Below are 13869 nucleotides of genomic sequence, written 5' to 3' on the forward strand. Positions count from 1 at the left end.
CTGCCCTGTCGGGGTATCAACATAACTGACACCCTTGCTTACAGTGATTTCGCAGAGGAAGGGCCTGACTATCTGTCAGGGACTGCACCGTTTAATATGGGTCTAACCCACTGTGATGGCCCCCAGGATGGCAGCGGTATGGGCATCCTCTCCCCACCAGCCACCCAGCCATCATGCCTTCTTCACTTATCTGTCTTGGGTTCAGGGTATGAATTCTAGGACCAACAGTCCCGTGGAGACGTGGAGAGGTTCCAAAGGCAAACAGTCCTATACCTACATCATTGAGGAGAACGCTACCATGAGCTTCACCTGGGCCTTCCAGAGAACCTCTTTTCATGAGACAGTAAGCTCCTCCCCTTACTCAGATGCTCAGCGCCCAGAAGAGACCTGAACCTGGAAGGATTCCTGCATTAGCTTAAGTATGAGGTTGAGCTTCAGAATCCAGGGATTAGAAGACTCCTAAGGGGTCAAGCAAAGAACGCCTATTCCAGCCCCTGAGGAGCACCTAGCCTTAGCCAAATGACTTCCAGGGGAAAATGACACTCTAAACTCTTAAAATTACCTGTCCCTCCTCAGCAGACCTGCCCTGAGGACATGTGTGGTTCCTGACCTGGTATACCCTGTTCAGTCCTGCTCTTTTTTTTTTTTTTTTGCGGTACGCGGGCCTCTCCCTGTTGTGGCCTCTCCCGTTGCGGAGCACAGGCTCCGGACGTGCAGGCTCAGCGGCCATGGCTCACAGGCCCAGCCGCTCCGTGGCATGTGGGATCTTCCCGGACTGGGGCACAAACCCGCGTCCCCTGCATTGGCAGGCGGACTCTCAACCACTGCACCACCAGGGAGTCCCTGCTCTTGTTTTTAATAATAATAACTCCGGTTTTGTTGTATTTTCTCAACTCAAAATAATGTAGTTTCGTTGCGAGAAAGCTTAAAAGATAGAAATAAGCAAAAAGAAGAAAATCCCCCATAATCCTACTACCCAGAGATAACCCAGTTAACATATGAAGTATCTCCTATACAGTCTTTATTTCTCCACAAATACTATTTTTTCTTTTATAAGGAAAAAAACTGCTTTTTTAAAAAATATGAGCATCTACTGCATATTTCCCCACGGTACTTAATATTTTTATATGTCATTTAAACTGTTCAGTCTTATTTTAAAATGACACAAAATGTACATAGTTACTGTTAAGTGAGTAAAAAGAATAGGATGTTTCTAAAGGTTTTTCTCAAGTATCACAGGATAAGAAGTATTAAGTCATACTCTTACTATTTCCAGAGCACTCAATTGCTACTGCTCAGAACTTGGCCCACTCTCCTCTTGTCTCTGTTTCCAGGGAAGAAAGTATACCAGTGATGTCGCCAAGATCTACTCCATCAATGTCACCAATGTCATGGATGGCGTGGCTTCCTACTGCCGTCCTTGTGCCCTGGAAGCCTCTGACATAGGCTCCTCCTGCACCTCGTGTCCTGCTGGCTACTATATTGATCGGGATTCAGGAACCTGCCGCTCCTGCCCCCCTAACACAATCCTGAAAGCCCACCAGCCTTATGGCGCCCAGGCCTGCGTGACCTGCGGTCCAGGAACCAAGAGCAACAAGGTGCCAGCAGTTGGCCGTACATCATAACCTTGGCCCTCTGAATGGGCCACCTCAGAGGGTGCCGGGTCCTGGGTGGGGTTCTTGAGGGGCTAATACCCAAGGACCCCTCCACTAGTATACGCCCAGGTTGGCATCCTAGAGGACACCCATCCAGGCTATAACCATAGATGGAGAGTTCTTAGCTGTAGTGGTTGGTTTTCAGGGTCTGGGCCTCAGTCATGAGCGAGTCTCATCTTCAGGGATGGGTAAGGGAGATCTGTGACCATCTGGTCCAGAGGGTTATTTGACATCTGTGCAGAGACCTGAAGGGAAGGAGTAGTGGGACTTGTGGCTCAAATTCAGCCTACTTCAGTCCAGCCTGTTATCATGGGAATTTGCCTCCTCTTTGTGGGGAGGGTAACCCACCTTTGCTGGGACATATGGTTAATTGGCATATTGCTGTCTCCTTTCCCAGGGGTTTCTTCTAAAGTGGAGCAGCAGTGCTGTTTCTCCCATGCACTTCCTGAATCTAAGAAAATACTATGACCAAAAGCTCTTAGTTATTCATTAATGCTTTTAAGTGAACTTGAATTTTACTAATCACAACCACATGGACACACATTTGTAAGACATTGTTTACACAGTCTGCAGATGCTGCTCAGTTTAGCTGTGCAATAAGTGCATCAATCTGCAGACCCCTGGCAACCTCTTTGGGGCACCCTGGACTTTTGCCGCAAAATTCCTCCCCCAGGGCTCCCTCTGCTGCCGTGGGAGGGATTGACAGCTGTATAAGGCCGCTGCTGCCTGGGGACCTTAAAATGAGCAAGAAAGGGGTTTATGGCTCAGTTTCCTACAGAGAGCCTGGGAGAAAGTAATCTGGGGTTCAGTGAGTTTTAAATGCGGGAGGGGGACCAGGCTTGTAGCTTCTCTTCTGCCATCTTGGACACCCTTCTTCCAGTTAGCACCTTGTTGTCTTTTGCTTGAAAGTAAGAAGGGCTATCTCGTGTCTTGAGAGAGTTTTATAATCTAGGCATAGGAACAAGGCTACAGAATCTGACCCAACTACCTACTGAAAAATAAGAGGTTTGGGTTTGTACATCATATATGTGCTAATAATTGAATGGCAAGATGTACCTAAACCACACTAGCCCCTGTTTTGCATCTTTTAATGCCCAGTCCTAATCCATACTTCCTCCTCTCACCCTGCGTGGGCTGGACCAGGCTGGGGAGAGAGACTGCCACTCTCCATGGGGCCTCCTCAAGGCCCTGCCTGCGCAGCCGGCCTGATGGACCCCTTTCCCCTCAGATCCACTCCCTGTGCTACAATGACTGTACCTTCTCAGTCAGCACTCCGACCAGGACTTTTGACTACAACTTCTTGGCTTTGGAAAACACCGTCTCTCTGGCTGGAGGGCCAAGCTTCACTTCCAAAGGGCTGAAATATTTCCACCACTTTACCTTCAGTCTCTGCGGAAACCAGGTAAGCTGTGCAGGTACTGACCATGTGAGAACGGAAAGGGGGCGCCAGCGGATCAGAGGCCAGAGGACACGGGAGGTTCAGATCGCAGAGGACTGAGGAGATTCAAAGGTTTTTTAATGATTATTACTCTCCCTGAGGACTTTCTCCTCTAAAATCAAATCATCTGGATTATAAACATTTAGGAAAACGAACGTGTTTAAAATAAGGTGTAGGGAATTCCCTGGCGGTCCAGTGGTTAGGACTCCGTGCTTTCACTGCCAGGGCCCGGGTTCCATCCCTGGTTGGGGAACTGAAATCCCACAAGCCGTGTGGTGCAGCCGAAAAAATTTTTTTTTAATTTTTTAAATTAAAATAAAATAAAATAAGGTGTACATTTACTCCTCCCTGACCTTTATTCTCTCAAAATGATTACATAAAAATTATGCACATACATCAACTATACTTCAATTAAAAAAAAAAACTATGCAGGAGAAAGATTTTTTTTCCTTAAGAAAGCAGTCTTCAGTAATCATGACACTTGCCTTTCATTTTCTAGAGGCTGAATAAAATAAATTACTCTTTATTTCATCTACATGTATCTTTGCTGACAGTACATGTTACCATCAGCGTTTCGGGCTGCTGCAAATATTTTGGATGCAAAATTCAAAGGCAGAAATGTAAAGGATAATCACACCACCACTGCACTTGACTAAATTACAAACAGGCCAGGATTAGCGGTTGGAAAGTTAATTTCAAATGTTGCAAAATAAAAAGCGTCTTGAGCATTTAGTCTGTGACTGTGTGTGGAAGTTAGGTCTTTATACCACACAGCTTCTACCCATCTTCTGCAGCATGCAAAAAAGTTGATTTGTGTTTATAGAGAGAACATGCCAAGAAATAAACTAATCTGTGAAAGATTAGAGACAGATGTCTCTATCTTGTTTTTAAGAAGTCTTTGAAGAAGTTAAAGCCTCAGAAGTGACAGTGATAACTCAGGAATTGAGACTGATTAAAGCAAGCCCCATGCAGCAAAAGTTTCAGTCAGTGAGTTGGGAGAGAGAAGATGGGAATTTGCGGAGTCTGTGAGTTTTCTTTTCTTTGCTCCCTTATTCTTATATAATCTAAAGGTTCCTTTCTGTTCTCATGTTCTTTACCTATTTCTTACAATCTTGAAAATAAACTGAGATACCAGATTTAGCAACTTAGCTCTATTTGTAATAAAATTTATCATATTGAAAATCCTACATTCTAAATGCTTGGTCCACTTAAATTTAAAATATTGAACAAATGATCTTATATTAGCAAACATGTTATATATTCATATTTCATAAATTTGAAGAATTATTTATTTATTGGCTGTGTTGGGTCTTCATTTCTGTGCAAGGGCTTTCTCTAGTTGCCGCGAGCGGCGGGCCGCTCTTCATCGCAGTGCGCGGGCCTCTCACTGTCGCGGCCTCTCTTGTTGCAGAGCACAGGCTCCAGGCTCGCAGGCTCAGTAGCTGTGGCTCACGGGCCCAGTTGCTCCAAGGCATGTGGGATCTTCCCAGACCAGGGTTTGAACCCGTGTCCCCTGAATTGGCAGGCAGATTCTCAACCACTGCGCCACCAGGGAAGCCCAAATTTGAAGAATTTTTAAAGGAACAGTATCTCAATATCTCTTCTATTACAAAATCTCGAGGAAGGAGTTTCAATTCCCTCCATCTTCCAGAGTTCTATTCTATACAGTATGGGTTGTTAAAGACTGGAGGAGAAGCAATCTTTCTTCTGTTGATAAATATTTTATTTATTTATTTTTTTGCGGTACGCGGGCCTCCCACTGCTGTGGCCTCTCCCGCTGCGGAGCACAGGCTCCGGACGCGCAGGCTCAGCGGCCATGGCTCACGGGCCCAGCCGCTTCGCGGCATGTGGGATCTTCCCGGACCGGGGTACGAACCCGCGTCCCCTGCATCGGCAGGCGGACTCTCACTGCGCTACCAAGGAAGCCCGATAAATATTTTTAAATGGAATAGGGTCCAGTAGATCCTAAGATGTCCTACCTCAAGGCAGGGAGAGAGCTGCTTTTGGGGTCTGTTTTAACCCCCAGGACACTCTGGAAGGTGCTTCCAAAGTAAGTATGGTAGAATCACAGCTCCAAGGAAGACACAGAAAGGGAATGGGAAGCAGGCCAGAGGTCCAGATAAATTTCATGGGATTAGTTACACATTTCAGTATCTGCCTAGAAAACTGACTAGGATAAGGAAGGCCCTTAACTGGTGGGCTGGTAGATTAGATCTCCAAATCAGTTGCCACCTTCACAGCACTGCTTATATAGGGCTCCCAGGTGACTCCAAGGAAAGAAAAGACTGGGGATCCCTGAACCAGAGTTCTGGAAACTAGGACACCTAGGCCTTATTCTTAACTTTTTTATCTTTTAAAATCTGTCTTGTAATTAGAACTGGGATGAATCGTTCCACTGCAACACACTCTTAGAAGGCTGAAATTTTAGACACGGAAAAACTGTTCCCTGTTCCCTTCTGGGAGTTCTTCTGTGATCACTCATTCCTTCCTACTTCCTCCCCACATCCCCCTGCCCAGGGTAAGAAAATGTCCGTGTGCACTGACAATGTCACTGACCTCCGGATTCCTGAGGGTGAGTCAGGTTTCTCCAAATCCATCACAGCCTACGTGTGCCAGGCGGTCATCATTCCCCCGGAGGTGACAGGCTACAAGGCCGGAGTGTCCTCGCAGCCTGTTAGCCTCGCAGATCGGCTTATCGGTGAGTAACACAGTTGCTCTCGCCTGTCTGAGCATGTCTGTAAGAGAGAGTGAGCCTACCAGGCTCTGAGGTAAAAGGCCCCAGGTGAGGGGCCCAACCTCCTGACCTCTGTTTCCTATTCCATCCTGGGGTACGAAATGCCCCTGCGGCCACTGACAAACCTTTGTTTCACCCTTTCATGAGCCACTCAAGGATGTGATGAGATGAAGGAAGGTGGGATGTGGACAGGTATTGAAAGAACAGAAGTGGTTGCCAGCTAAATGCTACTAGTGAGGACTAATTAGGAGCTCTAATTTGGCAGGGGTGACAACAGATATGACTCTGGACGGAATCACCTCCCCAGCTGAACTTTTCCACCCGGAGCCCTTGGGAATACCGGACGTGATCTTCTTTTATAGGTGAAAATGAGAGGCCAGGCTAATGCAAGTGAAACCCAGGGCTCCTCCGCAATCGCTGTGGTGTCCCTCCCTCTCCAGCCACCTACTACTTATCAAGCCAGACCACTTCCAAGGTCTAGCAGACCTGCCCAGCAATGAGCACTAAAGGCTGGGATTTCCCCATCCTAGCTTCTTGGGTATTCCTGGGGCAGGTCTGCCTCTGGTGGCAGGGAGGAATACTGGATGACCTGTGGCGGACTACCCTTCCTGCCTAAGGGAGGCTCCAGTGTTGTGCATCTGCTAGCCTTTCCTAGACCAGTGCATTTCCCCTTGACCAGATCTCCCTGACCCCAACACTCTCCTGTGTGTCAGGCCACAGCCCAAGTCCAGACTTCCCCAGTGAGGGAACCGTTCCATGTTGACTTTACTTAGTGGCTCTCCAATGACACAGATGAGTGACTCGTTCCCCCATGGGGGCTGCTTTCTCTGCAGGTCCAATGATGTGACCCAGTCCTGCAGTTCTGGGAGATCAACCACCATCCGCGTCAGATGCAGTCTGCTGAAACCTGCTCCTGGAAGTCTGTCGCTGCCAAGGTAAAGGGATGTAACAAAGTCTCCCTCCCTTGGCCTCATAACATCCCAAGAACCAAAGAAAGAGTACTGCAAAAGAGCAAAAGAGAAAACCATGTGAGATCCATTAATGGGTTCTTGGGGACACAGTCATGGCTCCAAACCCTCAGTCTTTAGATGTCAAGAATGGAGCAGAAGGAAGAGTCAAAGCTACCCTCACACTCACAGACCATTATAGGGGAAGCTGCCTAGCAAAGTGACGAACTGCTGGGGCTGAGAGCCAGATTCGATTCCCCTCCTCCACTTACCAGCTCTGTTATGGATACAGTTCTTATCTTCTCTAGGCCTCTTCTTCCTTATTTGTAAAATGGGGATAGTAATAAATTCCCTCAGGGGGCTGTTATGAGAATTAAATGAGATAATGAGACTTGAGGACTTCCCCAGATGTCTTTCTCAGATGTGGTTACTTCCTATTATCATTAGGATTAGTAAAGGTTTAGGGAATCCTAGGAATCTCTCTACAGCTGGAAGACCCTATTCTGAGTTTAATAGCTGAGTGCACTAAATTGAGGACTCCTGAACTAATTTGATTACAGTACCCTTCCCCCGCCAACCTTCCTTTTTTTCACATAACACTAACATCTTGAGGGGTACCAGTCTTGAGGAAGATGGTTTGGGAAATGCTGCTCCTAGACAACAACTGATCAGGGAGATGGGGAACCCAGCAGCACATTTTGACCCAGCAGTGGTATCAAAGTGTAAGATCACTATTCTTGTTGCAAACGTTACAGTAAAATACACTGCAGATAGCAGTGATCTGAAGTTCATTCCTGAACCCTGCCCCCCACCTCCACCCTCTGCAGAAAGCTGCATGTGACTTTTGCAAAATGTCACATGTCCATGGGTTGGACAGGAGCTTCTGAGGGGTTAGTTGGGCAGCTATGCTAGAGCTCAGACAGCTTACATTAGTTCTCATCGGATGTCAGCAGAAACAAACGGGCAGAGGGTGGGAGCCCTGGTGAAGGCCAGAAAGGCCTCTTATCATCAGGGAAATCGGAGAGCGATACCTGGGTTAAGGACTAGTTGGAAGGATCCTGATGGAGCTAACAGTTTGGCAAGGAGAGGACAGATCAGGCAAGTTATGAGACGCCAGGACTCCAGCCAGATCTTCCCAGCAGTCCTGCGAGTGTGCGCTCATGTCTCCTTTCTGCTCTGCTAGCACATGCTCCGATGGGACCTGTGATGGCTGTAACTTCCACTTCCTGTGGGAGAGCGTGGCCGCTTGCCCACTCTGCTCAGCTGCTGACTACCACGCTATCGTCAGCAGCTGCGTGGCCGGGATCCAGGTAGGTGTCCCTGCTTGGGGACTTCCCAGGAGACAAGGGAATGTGATATCTGAGTTCCTTGTTTTTCTCCCCGATAGAAGACTACTTACGTGTGGCGAGAACCAAAGCTCTGCTCGCGTGGCATCTCCCTGCCTGAGCAGAAAGTCACCATCTGCAAAACGATAGACTTCTGGCTGAAAGTGGGCATCTCTGCAGGCACCTGCACTGCTATCCTGCTCACCGTCTTGACCTGTTACTTTTGGAAAAAGAATCAAAAGTACATGATGGGGTATTGCAGTTTGGGGATGGCCAGGATTGGATCATTGAGCTGGGAAGAGAATATCTGAGAGTATAAGTTCATGGGGCTATTCTCTGGCATTGGCCACAGTCCCTGTGACTCTGGCCAGAGCTGTGTTGAGCCACTTATCCAGTGTATGCCTTGGTTATCCTGACTCCTAAACAGGGATGGTATCACATGGCAGTCTGTGAAGGGCTGTTAGATTCTCAAAAGAAAAGCAAAGAGAATTCTTAATTTGTTATTATTAATGATAAAAATAATGACTTTACAATTCCATTATTTCTATTAAGCTTTGAGATCACAGAAACACCTATACTTGAGGAAAAAGATCCCTGACTTGGGAGTCGGATTCCTTAGTTATATGCCCAGCCCAACACCATTTTGCTATGCTTCAGTTCCATTACCCATGGTATGGGAATATCTCTTTATAGCCCAGCCTTTCTCCCTTTCCCTTTTATTCCACATTTTGGTGTCTTGTCTTTCCCATCCCCTCCTTTTATTCCACATTTTGGAATGTGGACAAAAATTGCCAGTGAGGAAAATTCCTCATCCTTGAGTGCCCCATTCCTAGAGGCTTGGGCCATATTAGGGAACAGGTGTGTCGTATTTTGAAAGAACACAAGGAAGTCAAGATTTTAATGGGGCCCTACCATCCCCTTGTTTCATAGGCTAGAGTACAAATACTCCAAGCTGGTGATGAATGCTACCCTCAAGGACTGTGACCTGCCAGCAGCCGACAGCTGTGCCATCATGGAAGGCGAGGATGTGGAGGATGACCTCATCTTCACCAGCAAGAAGTCACTCTTTGGGAAGATCAGATCATTCACCTCCAAGGTAGGGAGCCTGGCCAGCGCACTGAGGTCAGCCTGGAGGGCTGGAGAAGATACCAGTCCTAGGATACTGAATGACCCCACACTGTTCAGGGACCACTACTCTGCTCCCCATCCTCCATACTATTCTATCCCCCCACCCTGTGAATCCTGGCTTCTGCCTTCTGTATTTCCACACCAATACTCTTTCCCCTGGGGCCCAAGGCTGCTATTGACTAGGCTCCTTCTCTCCCGACATGCACTCCAGTGGATGGACTGTTTGGGCCTTTTAACTTCCAGAAGTATTGAACCACCCATGTTGTAAGATTCATGACCCCCTCCCCCCTGCCCTTTTTTTTTCTTTTTTTCTTTTTTTTTTGGAGGGAGGGGAAGAGGTCATCTCTAGGATCAACTTCCGATAGAAGTGCGGCTCTCCTTTGGCCATTGGAGGGTGCTGTCCCACGGATGTCTGGGCCTGGGCCTGGGGCAAGCAGAGAACATTCAGGCAACTCTTCCAGGGCCGCTGCCCTCTGCAGCCCCACTCTGCCAGTGCCCACAGCTCACTGCTGCCCTGAACCAGTTCATCCAAATGGGGTGGGGAGGGATGGCGAGGAAAGGAAGGTGGGGAGGTGTTTACTTGGCTGAATCTCATTCCCTTTGTGCTGATCTTCCAGGGCGACTCCCTTGGCCTCCTTAGACCTTGAATTTTTTTTTTTTTAACTAATGGGAGAACAATTTATCCTGGGACGCTTGAGTCTTTCTGGAACTTCTAGAATTCAACACAGATGCAGAGCAAGGGGTTTTAAAGATATTTCTTATCCTCTGACTGGCTGAAGGGAGCAAGAAGAATAGAGGATATCTTAGGTCCATGTTTCCACAAAGCCACTGAAAGCAGGAATTTCATGAGGGCTCCTTCTGTCACCTATTTTCCATTTCCCTCCTTTGTTCCCCAAACTTGCCCATGTGCAGCAGCCAGCTCCCGTCACCATCTCTCTTTCAGAGGACTCCTGATGGATTTGACTCGGTGCCACTGAAGACATCCTCAGGAAGCCCAGACATGGACCTGTGAGGGGCGCTGCCCTGCCTCACCTGCCTCCTCACCTGGGCACATCACCTTGCAAGCCTGTGGCAATGTGGGTGCCAGTTTCCTGCAACACCCACTGCTGGAAATCTCTTCGTTGTGGCCTTATCAGAAGAAGTTTGAATTTCAGATCTTTGTTTTTTTATAGAGTACCCAAACCCTCCTTTCTGCTTGCCTCAAACTTGCCAAATATACCCACACTTTGTTTATATATTACTCCCTCGCTTGCATCTTGTTTCCCAAAATGGACCAGCCATTGGAGCCATAGCTTCATCTGCTCATATTTCTTATAGCTCTGGAACAAAAGTATTTCTCTCTTTTTAAGTATAGAAACTCCCTCCCCTGTCCTCTTACTTAAGGGCACAAGCAGCTGGGAGTCTCCCTGATCATATGCCCTCAGCTCACAATCTCTTTAGGAGAGAGGCTGGGTGAGGAGGGTACTGGCATCCCCTGATGAACCATCTTCACGGTTGCCTGGATTCATCTCTCCTGGATAACCAACTCAAACTGGTATAGTGGGTAGGCTGAGGGCCAGATGAGTAAGCCCTGGGTAAGAAGGGGCTTGATAAGCACAAAGAGGCAATAAAGGAAGGTTTTATTTTGTTTTTTAAACTGGGTACTTCATTCCCTTTCCTTGAGTAAGCTATAACTATTCTCACTGGAGCCAAAGGAAAATGTTCATTGAGAAAATGGGGAAAGCCCTGATGGATCTATTCTCCCCGCAACCCACTGCGTTTTGTTTTGGTTTTTTTGTTTTTTTTTTTACCTCCCACCATCTCCCTATGACACTAAAGGGAACCAGGTAAGCCCCAATCCCAGATGTTCTAGCTTTATTCTCTATTTGCTTCTACCCAGAAATGACAAACATTGCCAGTGAGGAAAATTCCTCATCCTTGAGTGCCCCATTCCTAGAGGCTTGGGCCATATTAGGGAACAGGTGTGTCGTATTTTGAAAGAACACAAGGAAGTCAAGATTTTAATGGGGCCCTACTAGAGAGTCAGCCCACAATGGGATGGACCTGAGGTGGCCATGATGTCTGCTTCTAAACTTAATTCATCTGCTCAGCCGCAGAATAGACAACCTCAAGGCTGGCCAAGAAAGGCATGGACTTGTAGCCCCCATGCCCCAGCAGTGAGTAGATCCAGATCAGTCTTCAAGGAGGAAACACTAGGGGAGTTGGACAAGGTGTTCACCAAACTGGGAACCCTTGCACTTTCATGCCCCTGTCCTTCCCTTCCTCCTGTTCTCATTTCCTTTGTGTGCTGAAAAACTAAAAAGACTTCCGGCCCCACCTTCTGGCAGCATCTGTTTTGAAAGGTGAGTAAAGTGAATGTTCTCTGTGCTCCTTTTCTCCACTTTCACAACAAGTATAACTGATGAACTTTAAGTAACTAGAAATGGTAAAACCGGAGCAAGAGTTTAAATTCTCTTTTTCTTTCTACTAATGGCTATTCTCCTTCCCTCACTGTCAGGCTAGAATGACCATCCTTGTTCAAGGGCCCTGTTGCCCATGGTCTGTGCCTGTCTCCTTTCTCAAGTGACCATTTGGTGACCAGATGGTAGGTAAAGAATGGAGACGGCACTTGTAAGTGGTTAGTCTGCCACATGATGGTGTGCTGATGTGATTGGCCACTGCTGCCTTGGCAATGGTCTTATAAAAGGGTCAGTGAGAATTGGAACCCTGCTGTAACTTCTGGCCAACAACCGCATCACTGAAGACAGGCAGTCCCTTTGGTTCAATAAATCTAGAAGCTTTTCTTTGGTATCTAAATTCTCCCTCCTCCTGTGGGACTCAGGCTCTCAGAGCCTGTGGTCATGCTGGAATTTCTCCCAGTGGATGCAGATAGCCAGCTTCCAAGCTCCAGCCTGAAGTTTTCTGTAGCCTCGGCAATACCCCGGGCAACTGCCTTTCCGCCAAATAAATTTTTTTTGTGACAAAGGCCATGGAAGATTCTTAGACTATTCTAGAATCACTCAGAAAAAGTACATACCCCACTGACTTCTTTATTCTGACATCATGAATCTGAGTGCCCCTAGAGCAAACTCAAACTCTATTGACTTAATCATAATATTTTAAGGATCTCCTTTCTACACCCCTTAGTGTACCGACTTCTGCAGATCTTCCCTGCATCCTGCCAGAAACTCCTGAGTTATGCTATCGGGGTTGCTCCCCTAGCAACTTAGACACATGTTAGATATTTTTTAATAGCTCTATTGAAGTGTAATTCAAATACCGTACAAGTCACTCATTTAAAATGTACAATTCAATAAATTTTAGTATACTCATGGAATTGTACACCCATTACTACAATCAAATTTAGAATAGACACATGTTATTTTATATGGGAAAAGCTTTTAGCAAACTAAGGCTATAACATTTTGCACAAGCTATTGGAGGAGGGAGTGTGGGCTCAGGAGACAAAATACTTAAATCCCATTTGGTTACTTAGAGTCCGAGAACACACATGTAACTCTCATCATGTAGGTGTCACCTGTATTTGGCTGGGAGTACAAATGAAGATTGTGGTGTATTCAAGGACAGGGATTTCTTATGCCAACAAAACTTTTTTTTTTTGGTCTCACTCTACATTAAAGATAAGACTCACTATATTTATACAACAGAGACTTTGTAATGGATTTTTCAGCTTTGTGAAATCAAGTTTTTGTCTCATCAAGACTGGTTGGATTTCCTTTTTACTCTGTATTCCAAGAGTTCATAGATTGTTAGGGGATGGGTATCGCATGTCACACTTTTTTGTGAAATAAAAGCATATCTTTCAGCTGTTTTTCTTGAACATAGGTTGGATGGCTGGATGGGTGAGTGAGAAGTGGTAAATGCCCTTGAAGCTTAAACTGAAGAGAAGGATTCTGGAACCCCAGAGTGACAGAGAAAAGAGCATACTTGGGAGCAATAGGGACCTATGCTAGAAGCCTCTCACCACCTGCTGAAGAATCAGCCATCAATCAAAGCCTCAGTTTCCACAATAATAAAACACACCTGATGATGCCTTACCTCCCAAGATTGGGTGAGGATCGAAAAGGAGAACACATAAAACACTTGGAACGTCAGTTCCATTCCGTTCCAGTTCAGTTTTCCCTTGGGTGACACTGAGGCCAGCCATATAACAATGTGCCTACAAAGACAGGTAAAATTAGCTTATTTGGGTATGACATGGATTATTATGGACTAGATGTGGATAAAACCCTAGAGGACATCAAGGACCCACCATTTCCCAGAGCAGCTGGATTTTCCCACTTCCGTGCTTTCCTTCACTCTAGTTGAGGGCACTTAATCCCCTAAAACGAATTCCCTCAGCTGATTAGTTGTGACCCAAATTTGTTTTGACTGGGTGGTACCTGGGTTGTACTGGTGGTTAAATATTTTAAATATCACCCCTGCTTATAGGATCAAATCTAAACTCTTAAGTAGGAAAGTAGGAAGCTCACGTTACTTTGGGATTTCTATGTGTCAAGCCTGGACTAAGTTCTTTCATAACATTGCTCACCTGGTTCTCAGAACAGGCCAAGAGGCAGGTACTAGCCCCACTATAATGAGGAAACTGCATCTCCAACAGATTTAGTAATATGGCATACACACTAACCCTAACTGCACATCC

General features: G+C 46.5%; 1 protein-coding gene across 5 annotated transcripts in view; it reads left to right on the forward strand.

Annotated features, from left to right (window-relative positions):
- Positions 1-10502, forward strand: part of ELAPOR1 (endosome-lysosome associated apoptosis and autophagy regulator 1) — a gene marked incomplete at both ends in the record, with an annotated part of 67976 nt that extends 57474 nt beyond the window's left edge. For 2 of the 5 annotated variants that reach the window (XM_079927827.1, XM_079927829.1), the window contains 10 exons: positions 206-343; positions 1335-1598; positions 2884-3057; positions 5611-5791; positions 6093-6189; positions 6661-6762; positions 7958-8084; positions 8162-8340; positions 9030-9195; positions 10171-10502. In XM_079927827.1, the coding sequence (XP_079783953.1) occupies positions 206-343; positions 1335-1598; positions 2884-3057; positions 5611-5791; positions 6093-6189; positions 6661-6762; positions 7958-8084; positions 8162-8340; positions 9030-9195; positions 10171-10239 (1497 nt within the window). Of the gene's footprint in view, positions 1-205; positions 344-1334; positions 1599-2883; positions 3058-5610; positions 5792-6092; positions 6190-6660; positions 6763-7957; positions 8085-8161; positions 8341-9029; positions 9196-9438; positions 9492-10125 lie in introns of all 5 variants that reach the window. The other 3 variants (XM_079927825.1, XM_079927826.1, XM_079927828.1) reach the window with 3 other exon arrangements.
- Between the last annotated feature and the right edge of the window lie 3367 nt (positions 10503-13869).

The sequence above is a fragment of the Stenella coeruleoalba genome (assembly GCF_951394435.1).
Source record: "Stenella coeruleoalba genome assembly, chromosome: 1".
Lineage (NCBI taxonomy): Eukaryota > Metazoa > Chordata > Mammalia > Artiodactyla > Delphinidae > Stenella > Stenella coeruleoalba.